Source organism: Cryptomeria japonica, chromosome 5 (genome assembly GCF_030272615.1).
Source record: "Cryptomeria japonica chromosome 5, Sugi_1.0, whole genome shotgun sequence".
Taxonomy (NCBI): Eukaryota; Viridiplantae; Streptophyta; class Pinopsida; order Cupressales; family Cupressaceae; genus Cryptomeria; species Cryptomeria japonica.
In genome coordinates this window covers 928,838,137-928,863,737 of record NC_081409.1, presented here as the reverse complement: position 1 = coordinate 928,863,737, position 25,601 = coordinate 928,838,137, and the positions used below count along the sequence as shown (strand labels likewise).

The window sequence follows — 25,601 nt, the reverse complement described above, 5'->3', positions numbered from 1 at the left end:
GTTTCAGTGCGAGCTGATACAATGGTAGAAAATCTTGTGTCAGCTCATGAATCTGCTACTTCATTGATCAGCCGTATCCAAGACTTGGCCATAAATTGGGAAGATATTGGTGAGATTCAGGATGAGATACCTCCACATCTAAGAATAATCCGAGGCTTGTCAAAGAGAAGTCTGGTGGATACAAGCGTCATACAGGCTGGGGACAGGTATGACTTCAGTACCTGGTATTATGCACTAGTCACTCGGATCGAGGTTTTGAAAAGATCCGAGGCTAAGTGCTGTGAGACAGAGGAGAGCATTAAAGAAATTTTGAGTAAGGTGTTCCATGTAGCATCTGAAATCTGGATAAAGGAGAGTATAAGGGAGAAGTACCTGCAGGCAGAAAACCTAAGGGCCAGGATCCAGTCCAACTTCTTCAGGGACTCAGGAATAGTTGACAAGGGCGATCTGCCAAAGATTGCGAACTTTCTCTTCATCGATGAGAATTTTCTGGCTCAAGCAGTCGAGTGGGAGAGCATCCTCACCACATGTACTAATGATGTGGACATCATCGATTTCCAGATTAGCAGCTTGCCAAGTGTCACTCTGGAAGAAGTCAGGCAAATCGTGTCCAGATAAGTTGAATCTATCAAAGAGGAAACTGGACATTCTCCTCAGTGAAATTAGCAGCTGCGCCACATGTCCTCTTCTTACTCATTCCAATTGGTAGAGGCTACCTCCTCTCATTTGGAAAGTGTGAGGTTTTTGATGTATTGTTGCATAAGGTCATTTCCAAATAATATATTGCATGTGCGTTGCTTTGTAATCCCTATTGTTTGAATGATTTGCATGGTTTCAATTTCCTCAACACCTAGTTAAAATTAATATAGATTTGCTTTCATTGTTGTTAATTTGAATGAAGGATTTTGATAAGTGTCAATCAATGGTGTATCTCCGCTCATACTTTTGGTGTATAGATGATTTCCATTTCACCGTGTAAAGTTAGTCTGAGCCCATCCTCTGTGTATCCCAACATCTCGATCATAAGCACAACCCATTGAAGATTGCACCGGCTTTGTGTAGTTGTCCCTAGTGTGGTGAAGCGAAGTTTGGTTTCCTGAGAGCACCCAATTGATACCGTCTCTGGAATTCGTAGGAGTAGATTAGCCTTCTTGAACCCTATCTCTTTTCTCCTTTCTTTTGAAAGTCTAAATCCCCAGAAAATCCCCCAAAAAAAGAAGAGCCTAAAATTGCTAAATCCATCTAAATCCAGCAGTTCAAGATACTTGTCAAACGTAAGTCCCCCTTGAGATTTTCAGCATATACTACCCAAGAAGCTATTCCACTAAAGTCGCTTGTTTGCATAGACCTTGGAATCAGTAGTGATTTTTCAGGAGAGGATAGAATACCTTCGGTTATCCTATCCTAATGTTTGGTAGATGATAAAACAAACACCAACACTGGCATAGACAAGCATGATGCTAGTGAATGCATACGGACCACTCCTAAAATAAAAAGAGAAATGAATGCCCTACTTGCAGCTAGGGAAGAGAAGAAATTGTAGGAGAGGGCAAAGTTATCCATGAGAGCAGCCATAGCTGAATCTCAAGGTGCTTCTATTGATATTGAAGAAGAACAAGAAGCACTTCAAAGCATAGTGGGCTCTCGGCGTGGCCCACGTATCCACAAACCCACCACCACCACCACCACACCCATTGCATCCAGTTCCTCTAGTAGAGTACCTAGCTCTAGCAGTCCCAGTGCCACTATTGCATCACGATCAAGATCCATAGGTGACTATTTTGTGCCCAGGAACACACCTGGAGCACAACCATCATTAGAAGCCACTGGATGGAATAGGGAGGCACATGAGAAATGCCAAATTGCATGTGCTGATTTTTGGTACTTCAACAACATTCCATTCAATGTGGCGGAAAATCCTTATTGGCTAAATTTGGTGAGCGCAATGATAGTTATGGGAAAGGGGTACAAGGCCCCTAATCGCAAGGAGTTGAGTGAGAGGTTAGTAAATTACTAAATAGTCCACTTGATTTCATTTTTAATTGTTTTGTAGATTTCCTGTTCATTAAATCAAAATTGTGTACTAAGAGTAAGAACTAATTTCACTTTGTTCTTGTAGGTTGCTCACAAATGTTGTTGCTAGGGCAAATTAAGTGGTAGAGGAACAACAAAATGAATGGGCAAAATATGGCTGCACCATTCTTTCTAATGGGTGGACAGATGGCAAGAACCGCACCATTATAAATTTTTTGGTTGCTTGCAAGGACAATGTAGTGTTCTTGAAGTCGGTTGATGCCTCCAACAAGGTGAAAAATGCAGAAACATTGGCTAGAATGTTAGAGCAGGTTGTGATGGAGGTGGGGGTAGAGAATGTGGTGCAAATCATCATAGATAATGCAGCAGCATATGTGTCAGCAGGTAGAATGCTTTTGAATTATCACCTTTAGGCATTACCAATATTTTCATTTATTGTACTTGTGGCTTTGTTTTACTTGGTTGCATCTTTCTTAAGAATAACTTCTTTTGCAGGAAGAATCCTCCAAGAGAGGCACCCCACTCTCTTTTGGACACCTTGTGCAACACATGTCCTTGACCTTCTTTTGGAGGACATAGGCAAACTTGAGTGGGTGACTCTAGTTGTGGAAAATGCAAGGAGGATCACCAAATATATTTACAATCACGCTTGGGTTCTAAATTTGATGAGACAACACATCCAAGGGAGAGATTTGGTGACAGCTAATGTCACAAGGTTTGTAACGATTTTCTTGATGTTGCAAAGTGTTCTTGCTACATTGACTTCTTTGAAACAAATGTTTCTCAGTGGAGAATGGCTTAACTCACCTTATTCAAAGAAGCCTGAAGGAGAGGTTGTGGCATTCATAGTGTTCGACAACCAATTTGCACAAAGGGCTACAAAGATTGTGAAGGTAACTTCAAAACTTTAATTTTTACTTATTCTTGATTCAAGCCTCTCATTACTAATTTGTAACTTCATTAATTAATCTTTTTCTAATTTGTATTTTTCAATTGTAGGTGTCAGAGCCCTTGGTTCGAGTTCTCCGCTTGGTGGATGGGGATAAAACCCCAATGGGATATCTTTATGAGGCCATGGATAGGGCCAAGGAGTCTATCAAAAACTACTACAAGGGGGATAGACTCAAATTTGATCGCATTTGGGAAATTGTTGATAGGAGGTGGAACAATCAGCTCCACCAACCCATTCATGCAGCAGGGTATTCCTCAACCCTCGTTTTAGGTTCGGGGGTTCTTACTCAGATCCGAATAGAGAGGTCATGGAGGGCCTTAGTACATGCATTGAGAGGATGGTACCCGATGTTCAGGAGAGAGACCTCATTGTGAGTGAGCTCCAAAATTATGAGGAAGGAAGGGGTAAGCTATTCTCTTCAGAGCTGGCTAGGAGAGGAAGAACCACTCAAACCCCAGGTATAACATTTGCCATTTGGATTTTGGGATCTAAAGTGATTGATAAATTGATAAATTATGTTTTCTCTTTTCTCTTTGCTTTCTAACTTTTCAATTTTTTTTATTTTGCAGATGCTTGGTGGCAAAATTGAGGTGGAAACACCCCCCATCTCAAAACATTTGCCCTCAGAGTCTTATGTCAGCCTTGCAATTCATCCAATTGTGAGCGCAATTGGAGCTTATTTGAAGCAATCCACACGAAGAAGAGGAGCAAGTTAGCGCAGAAACGCCTCAATGACCCTGTCTACGTGCAATATAACCCTCAATTGCGCGTAAGGAAGGTAGAGGAAGTAGAAGGTGGTCCAATTGACTTCGATAATATAGATCCTTACAGTGATTCGACATCACAGGAGAAGTCTCCATTGTTTTCCGAGGGTGAGTCATTGATTTGGAGAGGCAGGCTATGGAGGGGGAGGGGGGTGGATTTGGTTTCACATTGGATGACATTGAGGAGGAAGAGGATGAGGATGAGGAGTCATTGCCAGTGCCACAAGAACGTGGAGACATAGCTTCAGCCATGAAGGAGGATGAGCTAGCCATACCGAGTGAGGAGGCACAAACACTCACACACCCACTGCAGAATTCTAGGACTGGACCCTCTAGATCTACCTCTCCCAATTTTTTTGCTAGAGCTGGGAAGAGGAAGTTGTAATTGTAATTTGTAATGATGTATTTACTTTTGGTTTTACAAAAACTATTTACTATGTTGCTTTCAGGCTTCCAGCCATTAGCATTCCTCATGAGGATGCGATTTTGTAGACACTTTGCATTTAAATATATCTAGAATCAGCTTGTTTCTTTTGTGTTGTCATTTATTGAATCATTGGATGCATCTTCTTATTAAATTTTGCAAAAAAAAAATGCCTTTTTTATTAAGTTTAAGCGTGTTTTTAAGTTGTTGAGTTTTTTGCCGAGTTTTTCCAAGTTTTTCCAAGTTTTTGCCGATTTTTTTTCCCAAGGGCTTGGCAAGTTTTGCCGAGTGGCGATTAGTTCAACTATGATATTGATCATATGTTATAAAATAGAAAGTAGTTACATACTAAAAATAGACAATAGTTTAAAATACATGGAAATTATAGAAAACTTACTACAACTAATTATGACAAACAATTGTACACACAGACTTCGTTATAATATTAAGCTAATATTCTAATACAAATTGCCTTTGAGGGCTCTAGGCCATCCAAACATATCACAATCACAATAGGCACCCATTTCTATCATTTTTGCCACTTGAAATCTAGTAAACAATTAATAGGAGTGCTCCATGACTAGCCTTGCCACTTAAAACATGGTTCAAATCAATTAGGAGTGCTTTCGATGGATGCTTTCCATTTGAACTTGGGTTTAAAATAGCTTGGAGTGTTGTTCGTGAGTCCTTTCTATTCAAACTTGGCACAAAACACCCAAGTACATTTTTCCATGACATTTGCCACTTAAGTTGGTCAAATACATCTTGAAGCATGTTTGTCCATGTTCTTGGATCCTTAAACTTGGTTTCTAAATGCCTATGATCCTCCAAACTTGACTTCGCCATTCAAGTTCTGCTGGCACACCACAAGGTACATCTTTCTATGAGCTTAGCTATTTTTTTCAATACTTGGCCAAATTTCAACTTCACTCAAAGAATTCTACAGCTTGACATAGACAAGAATGGATCCATAATATCCCCTTTTTCAAACAAAATCAAGTCAGAGGACCCAAAGCCTATTTTTACTCGCCATAGGCTAAAGAGGATTTAACATAGGAATAATATAATAACAATCTATTAATTGTGTAAAACAGTACTTTAAGTTATAACTTTGGAAAAAGGACAATTTATTCTCAAAAGTAAAAATTGGATATATTGCTAGAAAGAAAATAAAAAATTATAAAGTGGGAAACGGGTGAATATTTAATTACAATTAATATTAATTACCAAAAAGGTAATTAATAATTATAAGTTGGAAAAGATCAATATTCAAATAAAAAAATTAACTACTTTAGGATTGGATAGAAAAGGGATTAAAAAAATAATTGTTGGGAAAAGATAATCATTCTATCATTGTTAATTTTTCCAAAAGACCTTGTTTGGAGAGCTTTGGTTTGGCTTTATCCTCAGAACAAAAACCCTCAAGGTTGATTCAAGAATTTGAAGATGGAAACCTTCTGGTTTCCATTGTTGGTTTCATACAAAGGTCAAATTTGTGCTCACAAAAGATTACAAGTTATCTCTATTTAAGTTACAAGTCACAGAGTTTTTAAGCAATAAAGTATTCAAAACTTTTGATTGAAATTATTATTATATTATTTACTGGTTATATAATTGGTAACAGCAGTAACATTCAGCAATAATCTACATGCCATATTCAGCATGGGAGTTTTAAAGTGACTCATAATTTTTCATGAAGTTCTTGGTGGGCCAGCACAGCTGCACCCCAAAGAAAATCATGGAAGTTTGTCAATCAAAAACATAGGAAACAGGAATAAGTCACATCATATGTACGTGATGTGGAGCACTGAAGTGTTGAGGAGGTTGTGAGATTTTAGTTTTTACCTTCTAGTTGCCCTCACTTTGGGAGTGATGTGGGAAGTAGATTGACCTGCCTTTTCTCAACCACAATACACATATGGATGGAAGTTTAGAAAACTGACTTAGCCGCAGCATGTTGCAGCCTATAAAGGGATTGCATCAGTTAAGAAAAGGAAATTGCTGACCAAAAGCTGATGTGTGGTAAATAAAAGCAGATCATTGTTATAAGGGGGACTACAAAGGTAATCACTAGCCCATAAAGGAATTCTACAGAAAATCTATATTTGCATTCAAGGTTAGATTTTATAAACAACCTTAATTCCATATCTTTGTAATACCAGTTATTTACAAATGATTATTTAATTAGTATATTATAAATTCCTAAATAATAATCTTGTGAATATTTATTCACTATTATTGGTATCTTTTGGCCGTAATAATAAACTCAAACAGTATTATTTATTTAAATTTGTAACTCAGAAAATCCAAAATCAGAATAGTCGGATAAGCAAAAAAGTTACACTTAAGTGGAATTGCCGAAAATTTTAGAAAAGGAATATTGAATTGTTGGAGATTTTAGAAAAACGATATTTCAATCACACTCCGCTCCCTAGTTTTCACACATAATTACAACAAACACATCAGCAGTACCTTAGAGAAATATAAACATACTTTACACAAGGACAGGATGAAACAAATAGAAAGGACCATGACATTAAAAGCTGTAAAATCTCCTACCAAGATCTTTCCAAGAAACTTCCAAATTTTAAAGTGAGCACTCAAACAATTTGCCAAACAGTTGGTAGACAGCTGAATTTTGCGTGTGAATTAACAAGCATTTTATATGATAATTTAACAAATGAACAGGATGAAACATATAGAAAGGACCCTGACATTAAAATCTGTAAAATCTCCTACCGAGATCTTTCAAATAATCTTCCAAATTATCAAGTGAGCACTCAAACAATTTGCCAAACAGTTGGTAGACAGCTGAATTTTGCATGTGAATTAACAAGCATTTTATGTGATGGCCACTGAGATCAGTGTAGTTAAAATACCATAGTTCAATGTGATTTTGCAGATATTTAGCGAACCACCTCAAATGTGAAGTCGGAAATGAAAACAGTAGCTTAACACATGAACTTTAATGCTGTAACATATTTTTTTTTTGTAACAGATGAACACAAATTGTTTCTTCCTCCGTAGGAACACTAAAATCATATAATTGGTTAACTTTCACAAATCAGGAATGTGTACCAAATGCAAAAGTATGATGCAAAAGATATCATATTTTTGAGTGTGCAAACTTCCTTGCTTTACACTTCCACATAAGTTCTGAAACTAACATAACACTTCAACAATATGTGACCAAACTAGAGCCTTTTAAGGGGCAACCAATTGAATTAATTTTCCAGACATTGTTGTTTATCTCTTAAACTGTTTGAATTCTAGACATAATAACTTCATCACTGCCATGTCCCATCTAGCAAACAATGGAATACATGCCTTCGAAGTAGCTAACAATTTTAGAACAAAATACATATGTTAAATGAAACAATTAACTACAAATATGTCCCATGCACTCACAAAAGGCACAACTTACTTATAATATAAAGCATTCCATTTGATTTATTAATTTTATCCAAACCCCGATTTCCTTTTACCTTCATGTCACTAGAAAAGCACCCTATGCCTAGTGCAACTTCTATGTCTTCTCACGACTCCCATTATGATCTCTTCCTGTCATCACTCTATTCCTTAAACACCTGGTGGCAAAGTATTTGTTGTCTTAAAATCCCTTCCCAATCATGCTACCAATCTTTCCACAGCTTCCAAAAATAGTCACAACCCCAAATAAGTCTCTCACGACCCTTAATCTGCCCTACACAGCTCCCACGAGCTTCATATGTCCCTGAAACAACCTCCAAGGTGCCTTTTGCAACCCCTATACTCCTCACACAACTTCTGGAAACCCTTACACGACCAGTGCAATGCCTTTAATCATCTAGATGACACTTAACTAACTAGAATGAATGTTCATTTCCTGTAAACTTGGTGACTGAGCCAAAACAAGACAAATACCTCGTCAATCCGAAATTGGAATCAATAAATCTTGTTGATAATAGTTTTCAACCACTTGAATTGCAGATTCCACTATACCTCCAAATAGAAATAGAAATCTTTAATTATGATTTCCAATTGCAAATCCTTCAGCACAATGGCGACCCTTGGGTGAAATCACTCAATTGGTCAAGTGTTTTTTCATCCACAAAATCAAATAAAACAAGGGTTTTTGTCCTCCGACTATAAAACCAAGCTTTCTAAGAAGCTAGTGTTTAAAGAAGCTTCACGATAAAACTTTTTAAAGAATTAAAATTATTCATTTTTTAATTATTACTCTTTTGACAACTTAATTTTAATCATTTAATTATTCTCTAAGGTCAAATAAAGGGGGACATTACAAAAGCTTCATAGGCGTGCACCAAAAAGGAAGAATTGCCCTTAATGCTAATTTTGTAAATCCACAATCTTATGTACTCTCTTGAACTTAAATCACACTAGATTACAAATGATATAACTATGTTCTTTGTGCAATTTAGTAAACATGTTTGGCTAAACAACCTTTGGAAATAGTTTTGTTATTGATATTTGTTTTTTAGGCATGCCTTAATATGGTTTGATGTGATGTATACACACTTTACGTTAGGAAAGATTCCAAAAGAATATCAACCTGTCAATTAGATGATTAGATACTTTTCTGTAATAAATAAAATATGAAGGCTAAGATCTCCAATTTATACTTTGAATTTATCATAATACTTGTAAGCATAGTTGAAAAACTCGGACTCGCCACGGACTCGGCAAACCAAAAATTTGGACTCGGACTCGGACTCGTGAAAGACTCGTGAAAGACTCGGCAAAAAAAAAAACCGCAGTTTTACAAAAAAACATAAAGAAATTAATGCATTTAGAGAACATACGAGCCATAATTGAAACATTACACATGTCACATACTCATAGTTTCAAACTTTCAACTCTAAAATGTATAATACCAAGATTTCTTCAATGCTAATTATGCTTTTATATGGAGCCTAATCAGACTTGGAGGTTAAATTTTCCCTACTTCCATCGGCACAATTTCCCCCTATATTTTTCGACGGGGGTTTGGGGGCAACGCCCCCAAGTTGGGGTCAAGGGGCATCGCCGAAGGATCCTAAAATTTGACTAAGTCTGGAAAATTGAAGAATCCTCCAAAAACTAGATTTTGCATTATAACTCCTGGAGGTCCGAAACCACTCTCAAACATCCATATATGAATCCTGACAGAGAGACCAAATTCTTTCACATGTTAAACTCAATTTTAAAGCTTGCATGACATTTTTTTTGGGTCGCGCGAGTCCATCTGAAAGACTCGCGAGTCCATGCAAAAGACTCGCGCGAGTCCTTGCAAAAGACTCGCGAGTCTTTCAGATGGACTCGCCAAGACTCGCCTCGCGAGTCCTTGGCGAGTCGACTCGTGGCTCCCATGGACTCGCGAGTCCGTGGCGAGTCCACGAGTTTTAAAACTATGCTTGTAAGTAGAGATTGTATAAGGTTTCGAGGAGATGCTAACTACATCTGAATAGTAATTAAGACCTAATTCTATGTCATGATGAAGTCTGGTGTATAATGACAAGCATTTTTCTCTTCTGTTAAAGAAAACATTTTCAAAGAATTTTTTTACAAAAAAAAAACAATGCACCAAGTGGCCTAGGTGATAAAAGACAAACATGAGTATTGTGAGTGCATAAAATTCGTGTCTTATGAGCCATCAAAGGACATAGTATAGCATTTTGTAAAATCCAAGCAGCAACGTGTGCATCAACAGCACTCAATGTGTCATCAAGCAAGTAAATGTCACAATCTTGGTATAAAGCCCTGCAAAAAAATTATAACTTGTCAAAATATTGCTAGGAACTTTGAGCAGTTCAATAGCATAATAAAATGAAAATAAAACATAAAAAAAAGAAGATATGCTAAGCATGAATAAACCTGTAGTCTCAATTTCACCTTGCAAGAGCTAATCGTGCTCTTTGACCCCCTGACAAGTTGAATCCTTTCTCTCCAATCATTGCCAGATCACATCCCTTCATATAGCGAATATCCACATCCAATGCACATGCCTTCAGCACTTCTGCATATCTTTATCAAATGGTCAAATGTCTAAGGGCAGTATGAAGTCAGATTTATTGTATAACAAAGAATTTGTTTTCTACACCTTTTATGTCTCAGATATAGAACAAATGTTTTGAATCTAAAAGAAGAAAAAAATTATTATGACTTTAACAACTTTAATAAGTAAAAGCAAAATATTCTATCATCTTGTAGTCAGCATGGCATGCTGTGGGGCTCTATATTGACTTCTTGTTCACTTTCATTATCCAATAGATTTTATATTTACAAACTTAAAAAAAAAAGTATAGAAAATTATAGAATATAAAAAACTAGGCCAGTCTGTGTGGGAATAACAGTGAAGAAGGATAAGGCATTGTCTGACACATATATAATCAAATATGTATTTAAGTCGCAAAGGTGAGACAAACCTATCTTCGTCATATTCCTTTCCAAAGAGGATATTATCACGGACTGTTCCTGACTGTATCCATGGAGCCTACATGTAGTCAACATCATTAAATATTTTATTAGAATAAGAAGAAATATGTAGAACTTTCAATGGTAAATAAATTTTAGAAGACAAGCATTCTACAAATCCCCAAAAATGAAGAAAATAGAACCTGTGGAACATAAGCAACAGCACCGTGTCGAGAAATATTGCCTTTGATGAATCGCATCTCTCCAAGTATAGCATTTAGCAGTGAGGACTTACCAGCTCCAACCTGTAGTTAAGTAACCAATAATATGATTACATGAATCAAACATGAGAAGCTGTAAGAATTAAAGTCAATATGCAAATAAGAAAGTGTTGACATGGCTAAAGTCGGATTACCAACTCCATCCTATCAACACAGAATAGAATTCGCTGAGTATCCTATCCTCTCTTGAAATAAGGAAATCCCTAATGCTGTTTTAGATGATCAAAGGGGGCAACCTCAAGGTTCCAAATGTCAGGTCATGACTGGGGGATAGCTCAACGGTTTCATGTGTTTTGCTGGAAACACAAGGGGATTTACATTGTTAGATAGAATGAGCTTTGGTTGCACAAGTTCCCTAAGACTCTACAGTCTTAACTTCATCAGATAGTTCTTTGACATGATGCTCTTTTATGGCTTGAACTTGCAGATTTAAAAAAGGGGAAAAAGGGAGATAGGGCAAGAAAGGAACTAACTAATCTATCTAAAACAACATATTCAAGTAAATAGACGGAAAACCAGATTTAACTTCGCCAACAAATATAGCACAACTATGTAAAATCTGATGTAATCTTCAAAGGAAACTAGATTTTCAAATCATTAAACATAAATGCTGAATTTACATCCACCCATTTAGTATCTAACAACCGAACTAAGCTTATGAATGAGTTCAAACTAACCATGCAATAATGGTATGAGCTTAAAGATTTCTATCAAATATTAACCTGAATACACTATTTGAAAACAAAATACATAGCCTAAAATCAAATGGTGAAGAAGGAAACCATGCACTCACATAAAATCATAACAGCTTTAAGTTCCACTAATTTTGTATATATTTTGATAGAGTTTTTGCAACAATTCAAGAAATTCTTACAATAATAAAGGAACTCCAATACCTTTAAATAGGTTTCCAAAATTGGATGAATGGCCCAGATTCAAACAATACAAGTGGCTCAGATTCATCCTGAAAGGTATGGCTGCCCATACCTAGTTAATAGAGAACTTACCCATTCAACTAACTTACCAACTACCTGTTGTGACCATTTCACACATCGCCCCATTTAATGGGGACCCCCTCTTTTTGCTCGTTTTTGCTTGCCTTTCGCTTTGCTTTTTAGGGTTTTGGTTTAGTTTGTTAGTTGTCTGGACCAGGGTCAAGCCTTAGGGTTTCTGTTACTGTGTTTTCAAGCCAGAGTCCAGTCCAATTTTGAATTTGAGAGCTTCCTTCCGAGGGATGCAATTTTGGAAATAAAGTGAATTCGCCAGAGGCTAAGTAAGTTGGTCTAGTTTCAATTGGGATTTTGAGTGCAACTCTGAAAATTTGTCTAAGTGTTGATGATGAGTGTTTGATTTTAGTCCGATTGAGTAATTTTGACCAAATTTTGAAAATTTTGATAATTGATCCCGGGCATTGGAAATGACTTGTTTTTGCCTTGTGAAGTGATTAAACTCCCAAAATCTTGATATTTTGGCCTGTAGGAGCAAAATCGCTCCTGTCCCTCAGTGAAGGACCGGAGCTTGTTTCTCAAGATTTTATTGTCTCTGCAGGATCAAGACAAATTTTTGACTGGAAATGATAAAGGGAGGCATGATCTTTCCATTGAATATAATTTGAAGAATTTCACAAGCATGGAAATCTGCCAGGAGCAAAAATCGCTCCTGTCCCTCAGTGGAGGACCGGAGCTCAAAATCAAACATTGCCTTGTCCTTGCAGGATTCGAACAATTTGACGATTTGAGGAGATCAAAGGAGATATATTTCATCATTTTAATATAATTTGAAAGCACAAACATGAGGAAAACTTGATCTAGAAGCTAAATCGCTCCTGTCCCTCAATCAGGGACCAGGGCGAAATTCAGTGGTAGCTCCTGTCCCTCTCCCAGGGACCAGAGCGAATTTCCTCATGAGGCATGTTTTGGGCAAAGATCAAGCAAGTTTTGAGTTTGAGGCAAACAAAGAAGGCGTAACGAACCTGTTGAAGCCAAATTGAAGAGTGCAAGACACCAAAGTGAACTCCATATTGGCCTAGGCGCTCCTGTCCCTCAGTAAGGGACCAGAGCGATTTTTGCCTTAGGTCAATTTCTCACCAAGTTAGAATGAACTCCAAGGCAAAGATGAATGAAAGGGGGTACTACAAGACCATTGAAGACAATTTTGGAAGTTAGCGAAGTGTGATGGAGCCTATAAGTGAAAATTCGCTCCTGTCCCTCAGTCAGGGACCAGGGCGAAATGGTAGCTATCTTGCCTTCCACCCAAATTCAAGTCATTCCAAGTCAAAGTATAAGGTGGCAAGGACATTTTGAGGTGTCTCGACGAAGAACGAAGTATCAAAGACCGCCAAAGATGAAGGATCTGCACTGAAATGCCCAAGTTCGCTCCTGTCCTTCAGGCAAGGACCAGAGCGAAATATTTAAATGTGTCCAAATTTAAGTTACCATTCACATTTTAAATGTTTGAAAGGAAGTAAGGGACATCGGTTTGCACTTTGAAGACAATTACAAGTTAATATGATGAAGGAATTGCACTATATGCTCAAGTTCGCTCCTGTCCCCCAGTCAGGGACCAGAGCGAAATTTCTATGAAGGCTTAAATTTTGAATGTTGATCACGTTTCAAGTATTCAAGAAGGACCAAAGGACATCGTTTTATATCGTGAAGGCAATTGCAAGTTGATAAGAACAAGGATGCGCCCAAGACACCAAAGTTCGCTCCTGTCCTTTAGTGAAGGACCAGGGCGATATTCACCATATTGGCCAGTTCTTCCAAAAATCACGCTAAGTAAAGGACGTACAAGGTTGCACAGGGTCAAAGTGTCCTTAGGAAGATAATATGCGAGGAAGTTAAACATCAAAAGGTGATCAAATTGAGCCAAGAAGCTAAATCGCTCCTGTCCTTCAGGCAAGGACCAGGGCGATTTTCATTAAAACACTCATTTTCCTTCGAAGATCATGTCAAAGCAAGATTATATTGGGTCGAAGATATCATTTGGAAGGCAATGAACAAGAAGCAAAGATTAAAAGATAATGAATTTTGGCTAGAGCATAAAATTCGCTCCTGTCCCTCACCAAGGGACCAGGGCGAAAATCCTTCAAACTTCAAATGTGCCTCGTAAAAGCCAAGTGAAGCGAGCATGGAGTGAAAGACTAACGTTGTTACTTCCTCATGATGAAGATTGGTGATCGAAGAAGCCAAGGTCAAGGAGAAAACATAAGGTTCGCTCCTGTCCCTCACCAAGGGACCAGGGCGATATCAACCTCAGGATGCACTCATCCACAAAATCAAGTTGATCAAGCTCGAGATTCCTTGCAAAAATGCCAGTTTCAACGTGAAGATTGTAATTTTGAACGTCAAAGGTAAAAGAATCAAGGCTAAAGTGCAAGTTCGCTCCTGTCCCTCAGTCAGGGACCAGAGCGATATGGTTTGTATCTTTCCACCTCTCGAAGTTTTGGCGCTAAAACATTTTTGAATTTTATTAAATGCTAAAAATCGATAAATTTAATTAAAGATAGCATTTACAAATAGCGCAAAGCATTTATTAATTAATTTTTGCCTTTTAAAAAAAAATCGAATTTTAATTAAAAACGAAGGCATTTAATTAATTAATTATTAATTTAAATAATAATTAATTTTGGAGCACTTGAATCTCTTGTTTTTACAAAAGTCGGCCTTTAAATTTATTTTAAATTTGTTTTTAATTACCAAGTCGGCCTAAGGTAATGCATGAGGTGAGCGCCTATAAAGGGAGGTGTTTATTTCGTTTTCAAATCATTATTCAAACATCCTTCACATGCGATTTGGAGAGGTGCGAATTGTGTTCAAAGTGGAGCGAATTTCTATTCTAAGCAAGGTGCGAATTTAGCAAAGGAAGTGGTGCGAGCATCATTAAAAGGGGAGTGCGAACCTTGATTAGAGTTGAGCGAAATTGCAAAAGACTACGTCAAAGACCCCCAAAGGTGGCGAATTGTTAGGTGGACGTTCGTTTGAAGAAGATCACGTGGGAAAGCTTCAAATTTTGATTTTGCCTAGGCAAATTTCCTTGTTTTGCTTTTTAGAGTTAGCTCTCAAGTGAGGTATGGCGAAGTCTTCTCTTGTTTTGAATTTTGATCGTCATAGCTTGAAATTTTGAATCTCAGTGGCTCAATCGTTTTTTAGGAAATGATAACTCAAGGACTTATCATGAAGTTTCCTAAAATTAATATCTAATCTATGTTATACATTGCAAAATCTAGTTTCTTATTATGAAATGTTGTGTAGGTATGGCGACCCCGAAGGCGGGAGCATCCACCAGTCGTCCAGCTCTCATGAAGGAAGATCAAAAGACCGAAGAAGTGGAGACCAAGATCGTGTCTAAGTGGAGCAACATTGGAGATACCAACTTGGGTAACTTCAGTACGAAGAAGTTTCGAGAGGTCCCTTACATTGGCAAGCAATCACCTGTCGCCAGGAGGATAATTGAAAGTGGCATCATTAAGGCGGCCGGCTTCGCTCTAGCAGTACAGTGTCATGAGTTGATGATCGAGTGTGCTCGTCATTATGATCCTCAGTCCAGAACGATCGTGTCCAAGGAAGGAAACACTTTGGCGTATCTTTCAGAGGAAGCTATAAGTGAGGCTTTCCATCTTCCAGAGCACAGAGATATGGTCTACAAGAGCATAAAAGGAGCCAGGTCCATGTACGAAGATGATCCAGATGCTTGTCTAAGCATCATCAACAAGAATTGGTTACTCAAGAGTCGTCCTCGCCTGAGCAAGATCCCGAACACACCACATAGGATCGATTTCCAGGAGGAGTACAGAGATTTGATTACAATGCTCAACCGAGTCACGGGAGCTCCTCAAGCCTTCTACTTTGAGAGGTGGATGTTCTACTTTATCCAGGTGATAGTTCAGGGAAAAGGAACAATTCATTGGGCTAGAATGATTAGCCATTGCTTGGACGTACAGTTGAGGAGACTCAAGGCTACCAAGTCCTTCCACATGAGTTCATACGTCATATATGCCTTATTCAGGAGCTTTGAGTACGCAGGACTACCTCACAGAGGAGTGATTGGAAGAGGACCCGGCGAGGTCAGGGTTTGTGATTCCTATGTCCACTTGCATCATCCGCCAGGAAGTAACTACAAGTTAGTTAATGATACCTTCACAATGAACATCACCAGGACGTTGCAAGGTGGGATTCACAATAGGCTATCACAGGATGCACAGGAACTAGTAAAGAGGTACGGTGCTTGGTTTATCCAATTTCCGAAGTTTACTTATATCAGAGTTCATGGATGTCCTTCACCTCCATACATGTTGCCGAGATATCCGACAGACAGAATAGTGTTACTTGAGGTAACAAGACAGTTGGCAGCTTATGCGAAGGCATTCAGACACAGACATGGAAATGGAGTTCCTGTACCTATCATCTTAGGCAATTCAGTTGAGGTATGTCCTAATGCTTTAGCCATGGATGACGCAGAGAAGGAGTTAGCTTTGTATTCTTTTTCATTCTTTGCTTTGAGAGAAAGCTTTGATCCACATGGATATATAGAGGAGACAGTCGGTAGGAAGTTTAAGCATGAATTTCAGATAGAAGATTTTATGATGAATCTCCTAGACGATCTTGAAGTGAAAAGAAAGATGCATTCTAGATTGCCTTTGGATTTCATCAGGAAATGCAAGATTTACAGAGTGGCCGACCAAGCTCAGGACAGTGGCAGACATCTCCAGTCATCCTATGACCGAGAAAGCAAATCAGTAAGGTTAGATTGGAATGAGCCCGAGGTCGTGGATCTAGATGCTTTGATGGCTCCAGTCTTGTCTTGTACTTGCAGATGGGTTGATGTGCAGCATCAGAAGTTGAGAGAGCAAGACATAGCTATGACTTTCACTTTGGAAGAGAAACCAGCCGAAGGTGGAGCTAGTGTAAGCGAAGGTAATCCTAATCCCAGAAATGCAAGTGAAGGCAACCTTCGAAGTGCAAGTGAAGGCGATCTCCATCCAAGAGGCTCGAAGAGAAAAGAGAGACCTGAGAAGAAAGAATCTTCCAAGAAGAAGCAAGGGGCCAACCGAGATCGTTCATCCGGCACATCTTCTCGACAAGAGAAGAGGACACTTGAAGTGGAAGATTCTATGGAGTCAATGGTACAGAATGATAAAGAAGGACAAGCACCAGGTGGATCTCTTCAAGACAATGAGTTGCATGAAGATGGGGAAGATAATGAAGTAACATCTCCTCCTAGAGAAGAAGAATTGCTCAAGGAAATACAGGTTAAAGAGACAAGATCTGCCATCCCAGATTGGTTGAAGGAAAGATTAACTAGGGTGATCGTGATTGAGGACGAAGACAATGTAATTGATTTGGAGAGCCTTGTCGGACATTCCCAGGAAGTGACAGAAAAGAGGAAGGCTACCAAGATGTCCAAGATGATTAGAGATGAGAATGGATCCAGAAAGTTGCAGATAGCTACGCCGGCAGTGGACAAGTATGAAGGTGAGATCCTAGCAGAAGAATATGATATAGAGACATTTGAGCTAGGTCCATCCACAGCCGAGCAGACACTAGATGATGCCACCGATTCATTTGAGGCCTTGAAAGACAAGCTTAGGGAAGAAATGGAGAAGAATAGGAAGCTTGAGAGAGAGGTCGGTGCATGGAGAACATATTTCAGCCATCTCAATCAGCCTTTAGGACGTCAGGATCCAACAAGATCACCCATACAGGCACTTCCCCTTCAATCAATTGGTGAGGCAGAGAGATTCAAGAGTATGGTCCAGCGTATGAGTACTTGGATGGACAAATCTCATACAGTTGCCGTAGAATTTACAACAAGGATGATGAAGACTATTCATAGGGCTATCCAGGTTCTTGAGATTATCCACAACTTGATGATAACAGTAGCTGCTTTTGCTCATACCAAAGAGGTTATCATTCCTGTCTTGTGAGTAATCAGACAAACATCGAGGAAGGTCTTAGCACAGGAAAAGATCATGGATGGAGGACCTCACAGTTTACTTCAGTGGTCAACCTTACTCCAGATGAAGGAAGTTCTCTTCGAGGACATCAGTACTAGATGTAGCCATGTTGAGGAGGTTATCAACCCGATCCAGGACAGAATATTTGAGGTACTACGTACTATTCTTGGCAGGAGGATCGAAGTTGAGACAGATGTGGATTTGCAGGAATTGGAGGATAGAATCAAGGTTATCTTTTGCAAGGACGCTAATATCACAGATGAGCAACAGGACCAGATGTTTGCTACCATGCTCCTGATTGAGAAAACTAAGGAACTTGAACCTGAATGGGACGCTACTCTTCTCGAGGCATTTGATCAGGTCATCCACTTGGAAGAAAGAATGAAGAATCTTCCCGAGATTCCAATTGCTGAAATCGAAGGAATCGTGTCTAGATTCATTGCATATGCTAAAAAGGAGCATTGGAAAGGGAATAAGATTCTAGATGAGAGGTTATTATAGATGACATGGCACCTTAGTTGTCATTGGTTTATGTCTCCTAGATTTTCGTGCCAAATTTAATAATTGGCTATGCATTTAATGTTGTGCAATAAAAGGGGAACTTTTGTAATAAAACCCTAATTAGGGTTTAGGTGTCATAATCTTGGCCATTGATCTGCTTTTTGATCTGGACCGTTCATTGTAATTGAGGATGCTATTTATACCCTCATTTCTTTTCATTTTGTAAGAAGAAAAAACTAGAAATTAGAGAGAGTTAGAAATTATTGATGTATTAGAGAGATTAGAGTTTAGAAGCAATTTACTTTTGTAGCAAGATTGAGCTTTGAGAAAGGAATTCAAGCAATTGTTGTACATGATGGCTTTGAGATCAATGAAATATTGAAGTTATGGTGTTTTGTTGCAATTCTTTTGGTTATCTTCATGGTTGTTCATTTTCCTTGAATCATTCTCAATCGAAGTAGTGTGTTAATTCGAAGGACAAAGTGTTGGACTTGATCTTTGGTAGGATTCGTTTTCCAAACCACTAGCTTCTTGCTGATTGTAGGAACGCCTTGCGTGGTCGACTGGAGATATTTGAATCGTTTAAACCTTCAATCATTGTTGTATCTTGGATATGTACCTTCGTGGTAGTGTCCTTGGTCTTTGATGTATTGAAAAATCATTTGTTACCTTAGAAGATCGCATCAATTTCAATTGAGTTGTTAATTTATGGCAATCTTGAAGTTGGTAGAATCTCACCAAGTCTTGTCCACATTGAGTCATTCTTAGGGTTAGACTAGATTAGACCTCTTGCAAACCCTATCCTTTTGATTTTTTTTTTGAAAAGCTTGTTTAGTTTAGCAAAATCTTCGGCAACGTAAGGCCCCTTGATGAAACAGCAATCGCAACGACCACTGGTGCTTATCCACACGTAGAGACCCTACTAAAAAGAACATTGGAGTCATCCTAACTGATCCTTCTTGCGAAATCTTCAGCAGTTAGCGACTTTATTCAAGAGAGGATAAGATGCCTTTGGGTATTTTATTCTGTGTATGATTGTGTACAAAATACACGTCAACACTACCCTAACTAACAAATTAACTTCCAGCCATAAAGTTGTTATCTAAGTGCACTTGCACGGAGCTCAAAATTTGCAGAGGCACTTTAGTGGTTGGGAGAAGTAACTAACTTTGGGAATACACTTATTATGAGATTCTTTCCCCATAAAGTCATTTTCTCCACCCAAATACTCTGTCCAGATATCCCGGTTTGCTGCCCGCTCTGCCTGAACATTTCCTGAAACCTTATGCACACAGTACACAATTCCTTACGGGGAGGAACAGGAGGATTAAACATTTTGAAGCGGATGTTCTTGCGATGGCTGTCCACACTTCTTAGCTGCCTGCACCAATCTAATTGATAGGTCTCAAAATTCAGTACTCCCACGTGTAGCTTGCTGTTGAATTCTATGTCAGTTGTGGAGTATGTGGTTTTATCACGTTTCAACCGGCCGTTGCAGCATGATATCATTTCGCCTCACTCCATGTTATCTTTCCAGTCACAGACTAATGCCTTGACGACATTCTCACAAAAAGTCCCGACACCAGACAAGGTTTCCCTATATTCCTCCCATACTTTGCTGATGGTGACTGCCATGTCATTCTTCATGTAAACAATCCACTACCATTCCTTAAAAGTGCTAATACTATGGGGGTCAAGGATTGTCTGAACGGGAATCCGAAGGTTGGTCCAGTACAAAGCTCTCATGATTGGTAGAGTCTTTTCAATTGCCTTCTAGAATCTGATGTATTCTTTTTCGGCATCCAGCACCTTTAAGCGGGTTAGTTCTAGATCGATTGCCATGTGGGACGCATCCTTGATCACTTGGTTTCCTCTTGCCCTGATGTTCTCGATCCATTCTCTAACTGCCTTGGCTGTGTCGCGCAGTCCCTCAAACTCAATTGTAGTTTTTTGTGCGAGTGCTAATGGAGGAACATGGGTCTCAGTGGCATGTTGCAGTGGCTTTAGTAGATGATCTATGTAGCCTTCGGCTTGCTCTGCAAGTGCTCTATACATATTCCGTTCAGCAGCCACTTCATCCAGTTGTCTAAGTATAGTTTGCATAGAGTCCTTGAGCTCTTGTCTTTCTTGCTCTTTGGTCGCTTTCCCCGACGGGATAGGTGTAATGCTATAATCAACCAAGGTGACCTCTTCTGTTGGTTTGTCTTTTGGCGGGGCAGCAATATGAATTGTTCGATTTCTCTGTTCATCCCTAGTGATTCTAGAATAGGTTCTCGGCTTCTTCTTCCCTTTGCCTGAGATTCCCCCATCCAAGAAAATATATCTTCCAGGTTTATTGTAATGTCCTCTACTTGGTTTAGGCTTGATTTAACCATGATTAAGCTATTTCAATAGACTTATGAATTAAACTAAGTTGATTAGGAGACAAACCATCTTAACATGAAACCAATCAGTGATTACATAATCTTCTTCCTGATATTCTAATTTTTATTTGATTTATAATCTCAGATTTATTGTTCATTCAAATTATAATTAATTTATGTTCAGATAATATTATACTATATATTTATACTCTGTCTTGGGCTCATCCTATTAATTGGATTTAGGCTGCCCCTCTTTGGAACATCTTAATTCCCAACTTCTTGGATACTGATAGTAGTAGCGAGGATTATATCCAAACATATTCTTCGTATTGTTTATTATCTTGCGAGATCTTTCTGATTTATAATCTAATATTTTTATTTGTCTGATTAAGGCATTATATATATATATATATATAGTCTTTATTTTGATATGAACATAAAAACAAATAAATACATTATATTATATTATAAATCATTTATATATTTATTAATTACGTATTTACAAATTACCAATTATTGATACATTAGTTAATTACCTTTGGTATAATTCACTTATACCACCACTACCTAAAAACATAAGTTGTTAGTACTTAGTATATTGCTGTTTGTAAAGGCAAACAGATCTGACATAGGTCAGATCTGGTCTGCCACTATATCTTAAATATGACTGTCACACTTATTGCAAGCTAAATTAATATTACTATTTAATTCTTCATTAACATTACTCAAGCTTCATAAAGTAAGCATTCATATTAAAGACATTCCTATGCGTACCACCAAGAACAAGAATGTTATTGCGTGTAACTTAATATTGGTTATGTCCTGACCTGATTCGTGGTAGTCACAAATAGAATAATTACTTCGAACCAAAGATTAAATGGCTATGAAGTTAGTATGGTGAAATAGATATTACCCGTAGTGTGTTGTGATGTCGGGTCCTTGTTTAATGCTCACAAGAACATGTCCAATGTCTGACTGGTATAGATCGATTCAATGGGAATTGCTGATGAAATAATTTGATGCTTATGAGTTTTCTTCCTTCTATTCAGATCGTACTTATTTCCCTTTCTTTTCTATCCCCTGGACCTTATATAACTTCCATATGCCCCTGTTAAGAGTTGTGACTCTTCAGTCAATTAAGAGTGCGCCATCATCATCATAATCGTGACTTTCGGGAATAGTGAGAGATTTGCTTAATCATAACAACCCTCAGACCTTAAAAGAGATAATAAGGCATTATAGTAATCGCACCCCTTTTTACATAATTCACTTGATGAGTGGTAGTAATGAAGGCATTCACCAGTACAATTTCTATCTTATGATTAATCGATATCTCTTTCATTGCTATTCCTTATTTGCCAGCTTGTTCGATGTTATTTATATATGTATGTTATATCTTTATTATTTTAAATATATAATTTGTGTATGAGAATATGTAATATAATATTTATTTTATTTTATTTGGCTATTTCAAAAATATTATTAGTAATAAAAATTAATTAAATAGTAATATTTAATAAGTGAATAAATTTCAAATGATCATTTGTTGGTAATTATTATATTAATTAATAATAATAATTTCTTTATTCGAGATATACATAATGATCAAGGAGGGGACATGACATTTATTGGTGGCTTGACAGTTGCCTTCCGCTGGGCTCGGGCTAGTAACCACTCATGAGGGATAGCTTGTCCTGAGGTGACTACTAACTCCTTGCCTTGTTCTCTGGATGCCTCAACAGATTCACTGCATACCCGCGGCTGATCGGATGTGGAAGAAAGCGAGTTAGGTGTTGTGTCCTGATCTTTGCTTACAGTTGAATTCTCACCCACCTCACTAAGCAATTGTTGAGTAGTTTCTAATGCTTGTTGCTCTTCAGTCTCGTGGGCCTCCTCAGTTTTATCTTCTTCTTTCTCCCCTTCAACTGTAGTATTATCTCCTGCATCACCTTCTTGTTGTTCTTCATGCCTATCTTCATGCAGTTTTTCAAACCTGCTTTCCTAGGTGTGCTCTTGCCTGCTTGTTTCCTCATTCGGAACAAATTCTCCCTCCTCGACTTGATTTTCAGGCCTATCCAAATTGATGATCTGCATATCTGCTCCTAGCTCATTAGTCTACTACGGATCATTCACTTCTTGCAGATCATTTGTCTCTTGGGCAATTGGATCATTTTGTGGAAGAGGGGTAGTGTTGTGACGTTTTCACACATCGCCCCATTGCAAATGGGGACCCTTGCTTTTTTGCTTTTTAGGGTTTTTTTTTTTTTTTTTTTTGGTCTTTTAGGGTTTTGTTAGCTAGCCTTTGCATTTTGAGTGTCGCCCAAGTGATCACATGGATAAGCAAGTCCGGCTTGAGTGATGTCTTGATTCTGAAATTTGGCTAAGTCTGGAATGTCCTGAAATTTGGGCTAAGTTTGAAAGTCTTGATCCTGAAATTTGGCTAAGTCTGGAATGTCCTGATCCTGAATTTGACTAAGTCTGGAAACTGAAAAACCTCAAAAAACTAGATTTTGCAATACAACTCCTGGAGGTCTGAAACCACTCTCAAACATCCTGAAAGTATATATGGAATATAACTTAAAGTATAAGTGACATTTCCCACTTATACTTAAATGTTATATTCCATTAAAATTGTCCTGATAGAGAGTTCGAAAAGTCAAATTTCGCTCCTGACCTTCACTGAGGATCCAGAGCGAAAAACGCTCCTGTCCCTCACCAAGGGACCAGGGCGAAAATACTTATTTGAGCCATTCCTGGCCTTGTTTGGTTAAATTGAGACATCAAAAGCATGGTGAAGGACGAAATGAGCATGATAGAGCATCCAGACTTGATCAAAAACAATGAAATGATGAAGTTTTTGCCTAGAAGGTCAAGTTCGCTCCTGTCCCTCACTGAAGGACCAGAGCGCTTTTCTTTATATGCACAATTTTAGACCGTTTTTGGACATTAACTTTTATTCATAGCATGAAGTAAGATGATATCTTCCTTAGCCAAGACATTTTTTGATGAAAATTGTAACGATTTGGCCTAGAGAGCAAAATTCGCTCCTGTCCCTCACTGAAGGATCGAAGCTTGAATCCCAAATTTGCATTATCCTTGCAAGATTTAAGTGGTTTCCCGATTTGAGGAGGTCAAGGGAAGTATGTTTTGCCCGTTGAATATAACTTAAGTACGTCACAATGAAGAAAATCGGCCTAAGTAACAAGTTCGCCCCTGTCCCTCTCCAAGGGACCAAGGTGATTGGCTAGGGCGCTCCTGTCCCTCTCCAAGGGACCAGAGCGATTTTCCCTCAAGACAAGATTCGGGCAAGAGAAAAACAAGCTTTACGTTTGAGGTGGGTGAAGGAAGACGCAATCGATCCGTTGAAGATAATTTTCGAAGCTAGCAAAGGATGAATTGGCTTGTAATTGCAAAAGTGCTCCCGTCCCTCCCTGAAGGACCGGAGCTTGAATTTCAAATTTGCACTGTTCTTGTAGGATCAAGACAATTTTATGATTTGAAGAGACCAAGGAAAACATGATTTATCCATTGAATATAATTTGGAAGGCTAACAAAGGACGGATAAGCTTGGATTTGCAAAATAGCTCTTGTCCCTCACCAAGGGACCAGGGCGAAAATGCTTTAAAGTGCACTCATTTCAAAGATCGAATAAATTGAACTCGAAATTCTAAGTAAAAATGCCATCTTGGACGTCAAAAATGAGGTCTTGGACGTAAAAAACAAGAAGTATGAGGTCTAGAATGAGATCGCTCCTGTCCCTCACCAAGGGACCAGAGCGATCTTGTTAATAGCCATTATTTTTCATGATTGGGCACCAAATATCCTTCAAATTACGTTAAATGCCAGATTCGATAAAACCTTGAAATATTTTTGGCATTTAATAAAAGCGCATGGTATTTAATAATTAATTTCGAGCCTAAAAAAATCGAATTTTTTAATTATAAAGGCATTTAAAATTAATTATTATTATTTTAAAAAAATAAAATAAAATTGGAGCGCTTGGGGTATTATTTAATGTTTTTATCAAGTCGGCCTCTTCTTTTATTAATTTTTATTTATCTTTTGGCCTATTTTTCCAAGTCGGCCCATGGAAATAAAATGGTGAGCGCTCTATATATTTGAGGCATGTTTTTCATTATTCAAATCATTCACTCATCATTTCAAGTGCGATTTGGAAGAGCAATTTGAGGAGCGAATTTCTACCAGAAGTGGAGACTAAGAAGGGCGAAATTCATATTGAAGGCTATGGGAGAGGCGAATTTCTTGCTACATTTGAAAGCGAATTTCCAGATCTTGAAGAAGCTAGCTAATGGAGGCGCAATTTTATCCAAGGGAGAGCTTTGATCTACACTTTGCCTAGCAAACTTGCTTAATTTTGCATCTTTTCTTAGATTTAGTTCTCAAGTGGAGGTATGGCGAGATTCTCCTAGTCTCAATTTTCAATTTTCAATTTTCAATTTCAAGTGGCTTAGTTAAATTTAGGAAATGATAATTCAAAGATTTATCATGAGGCTTCCTAATTTAAAACTTAAATCCTCTTTCTAGTCTATATTTCCACGTTGCAAAACATGTTACTAATTTTGAAATGTTGTGTAGGTATCAAGATGGCGACTCCCAAACTCGAAGGATCTACAAGTCGGAAGGCTCTCATCAAGGAAAATCAAGCCAGATCAAGGACGGTCTCCTCCAGGACAATCAAGCAAGTACAAGGGCAACCTCCTCCAGCCTAGCATCGACAAGGATGGCCTTCTTTCGTCTAACATCATCAAGATAAGGGCGACCTTCTCCAATCCAGTATTCCAAGGCAAGGTACATCAATCGTCCTGCACATCAAGGACACAAGAAGTTAGAACAAGGGTTCGTTGAAGAAGCAGATAGTTCCAGATGAATTAATTAAAGCTAGCTTCTCAACAACATCAAGTTGAATATCTACC

At 38.2% G+C, this 25,601-nt stretch overlaps 1 protein-coding gene across 4 annotated transcripts in view; it reads right to left on the bottom strand.

Annotated features, from left to right (window-relative positions):
* Positions 1 to 25,601, bottom strand: part of LOC131037392 (ABC transporter C family member 13) — a 361,462-nt gene that overhangs the window by 111,123 nt on the left and 224,738 nt on the right. For all 4 annotated transcript variants that reach the window (XM_057969521.2, XM_059221854.1, XM_059221855.1 and 1 more), the window contains 4 exons: positions 10,771 to 10,872; positions 10,579 to 10,646; positions 10,046 to 10,177; positions 9,766 to 9,913 (listed from right to left, as the gene is read on the bottom strand). In XM_057969521.2, coding sequence (XP_057825504.2) covers positions 9,766 to 9,913; positions 10,046 to 10,177; positions 10,579 to 10,646; positions 10,771 to 10,872 — 450 coding nt within the window. The remainder of the gene's footprint in view (positions 1 to 9,765; positions 9,914 to 10,045; positions 10,178 to 10,578; positions 10,647 to 10,770; positions 10,873 to 25,601) is intronic.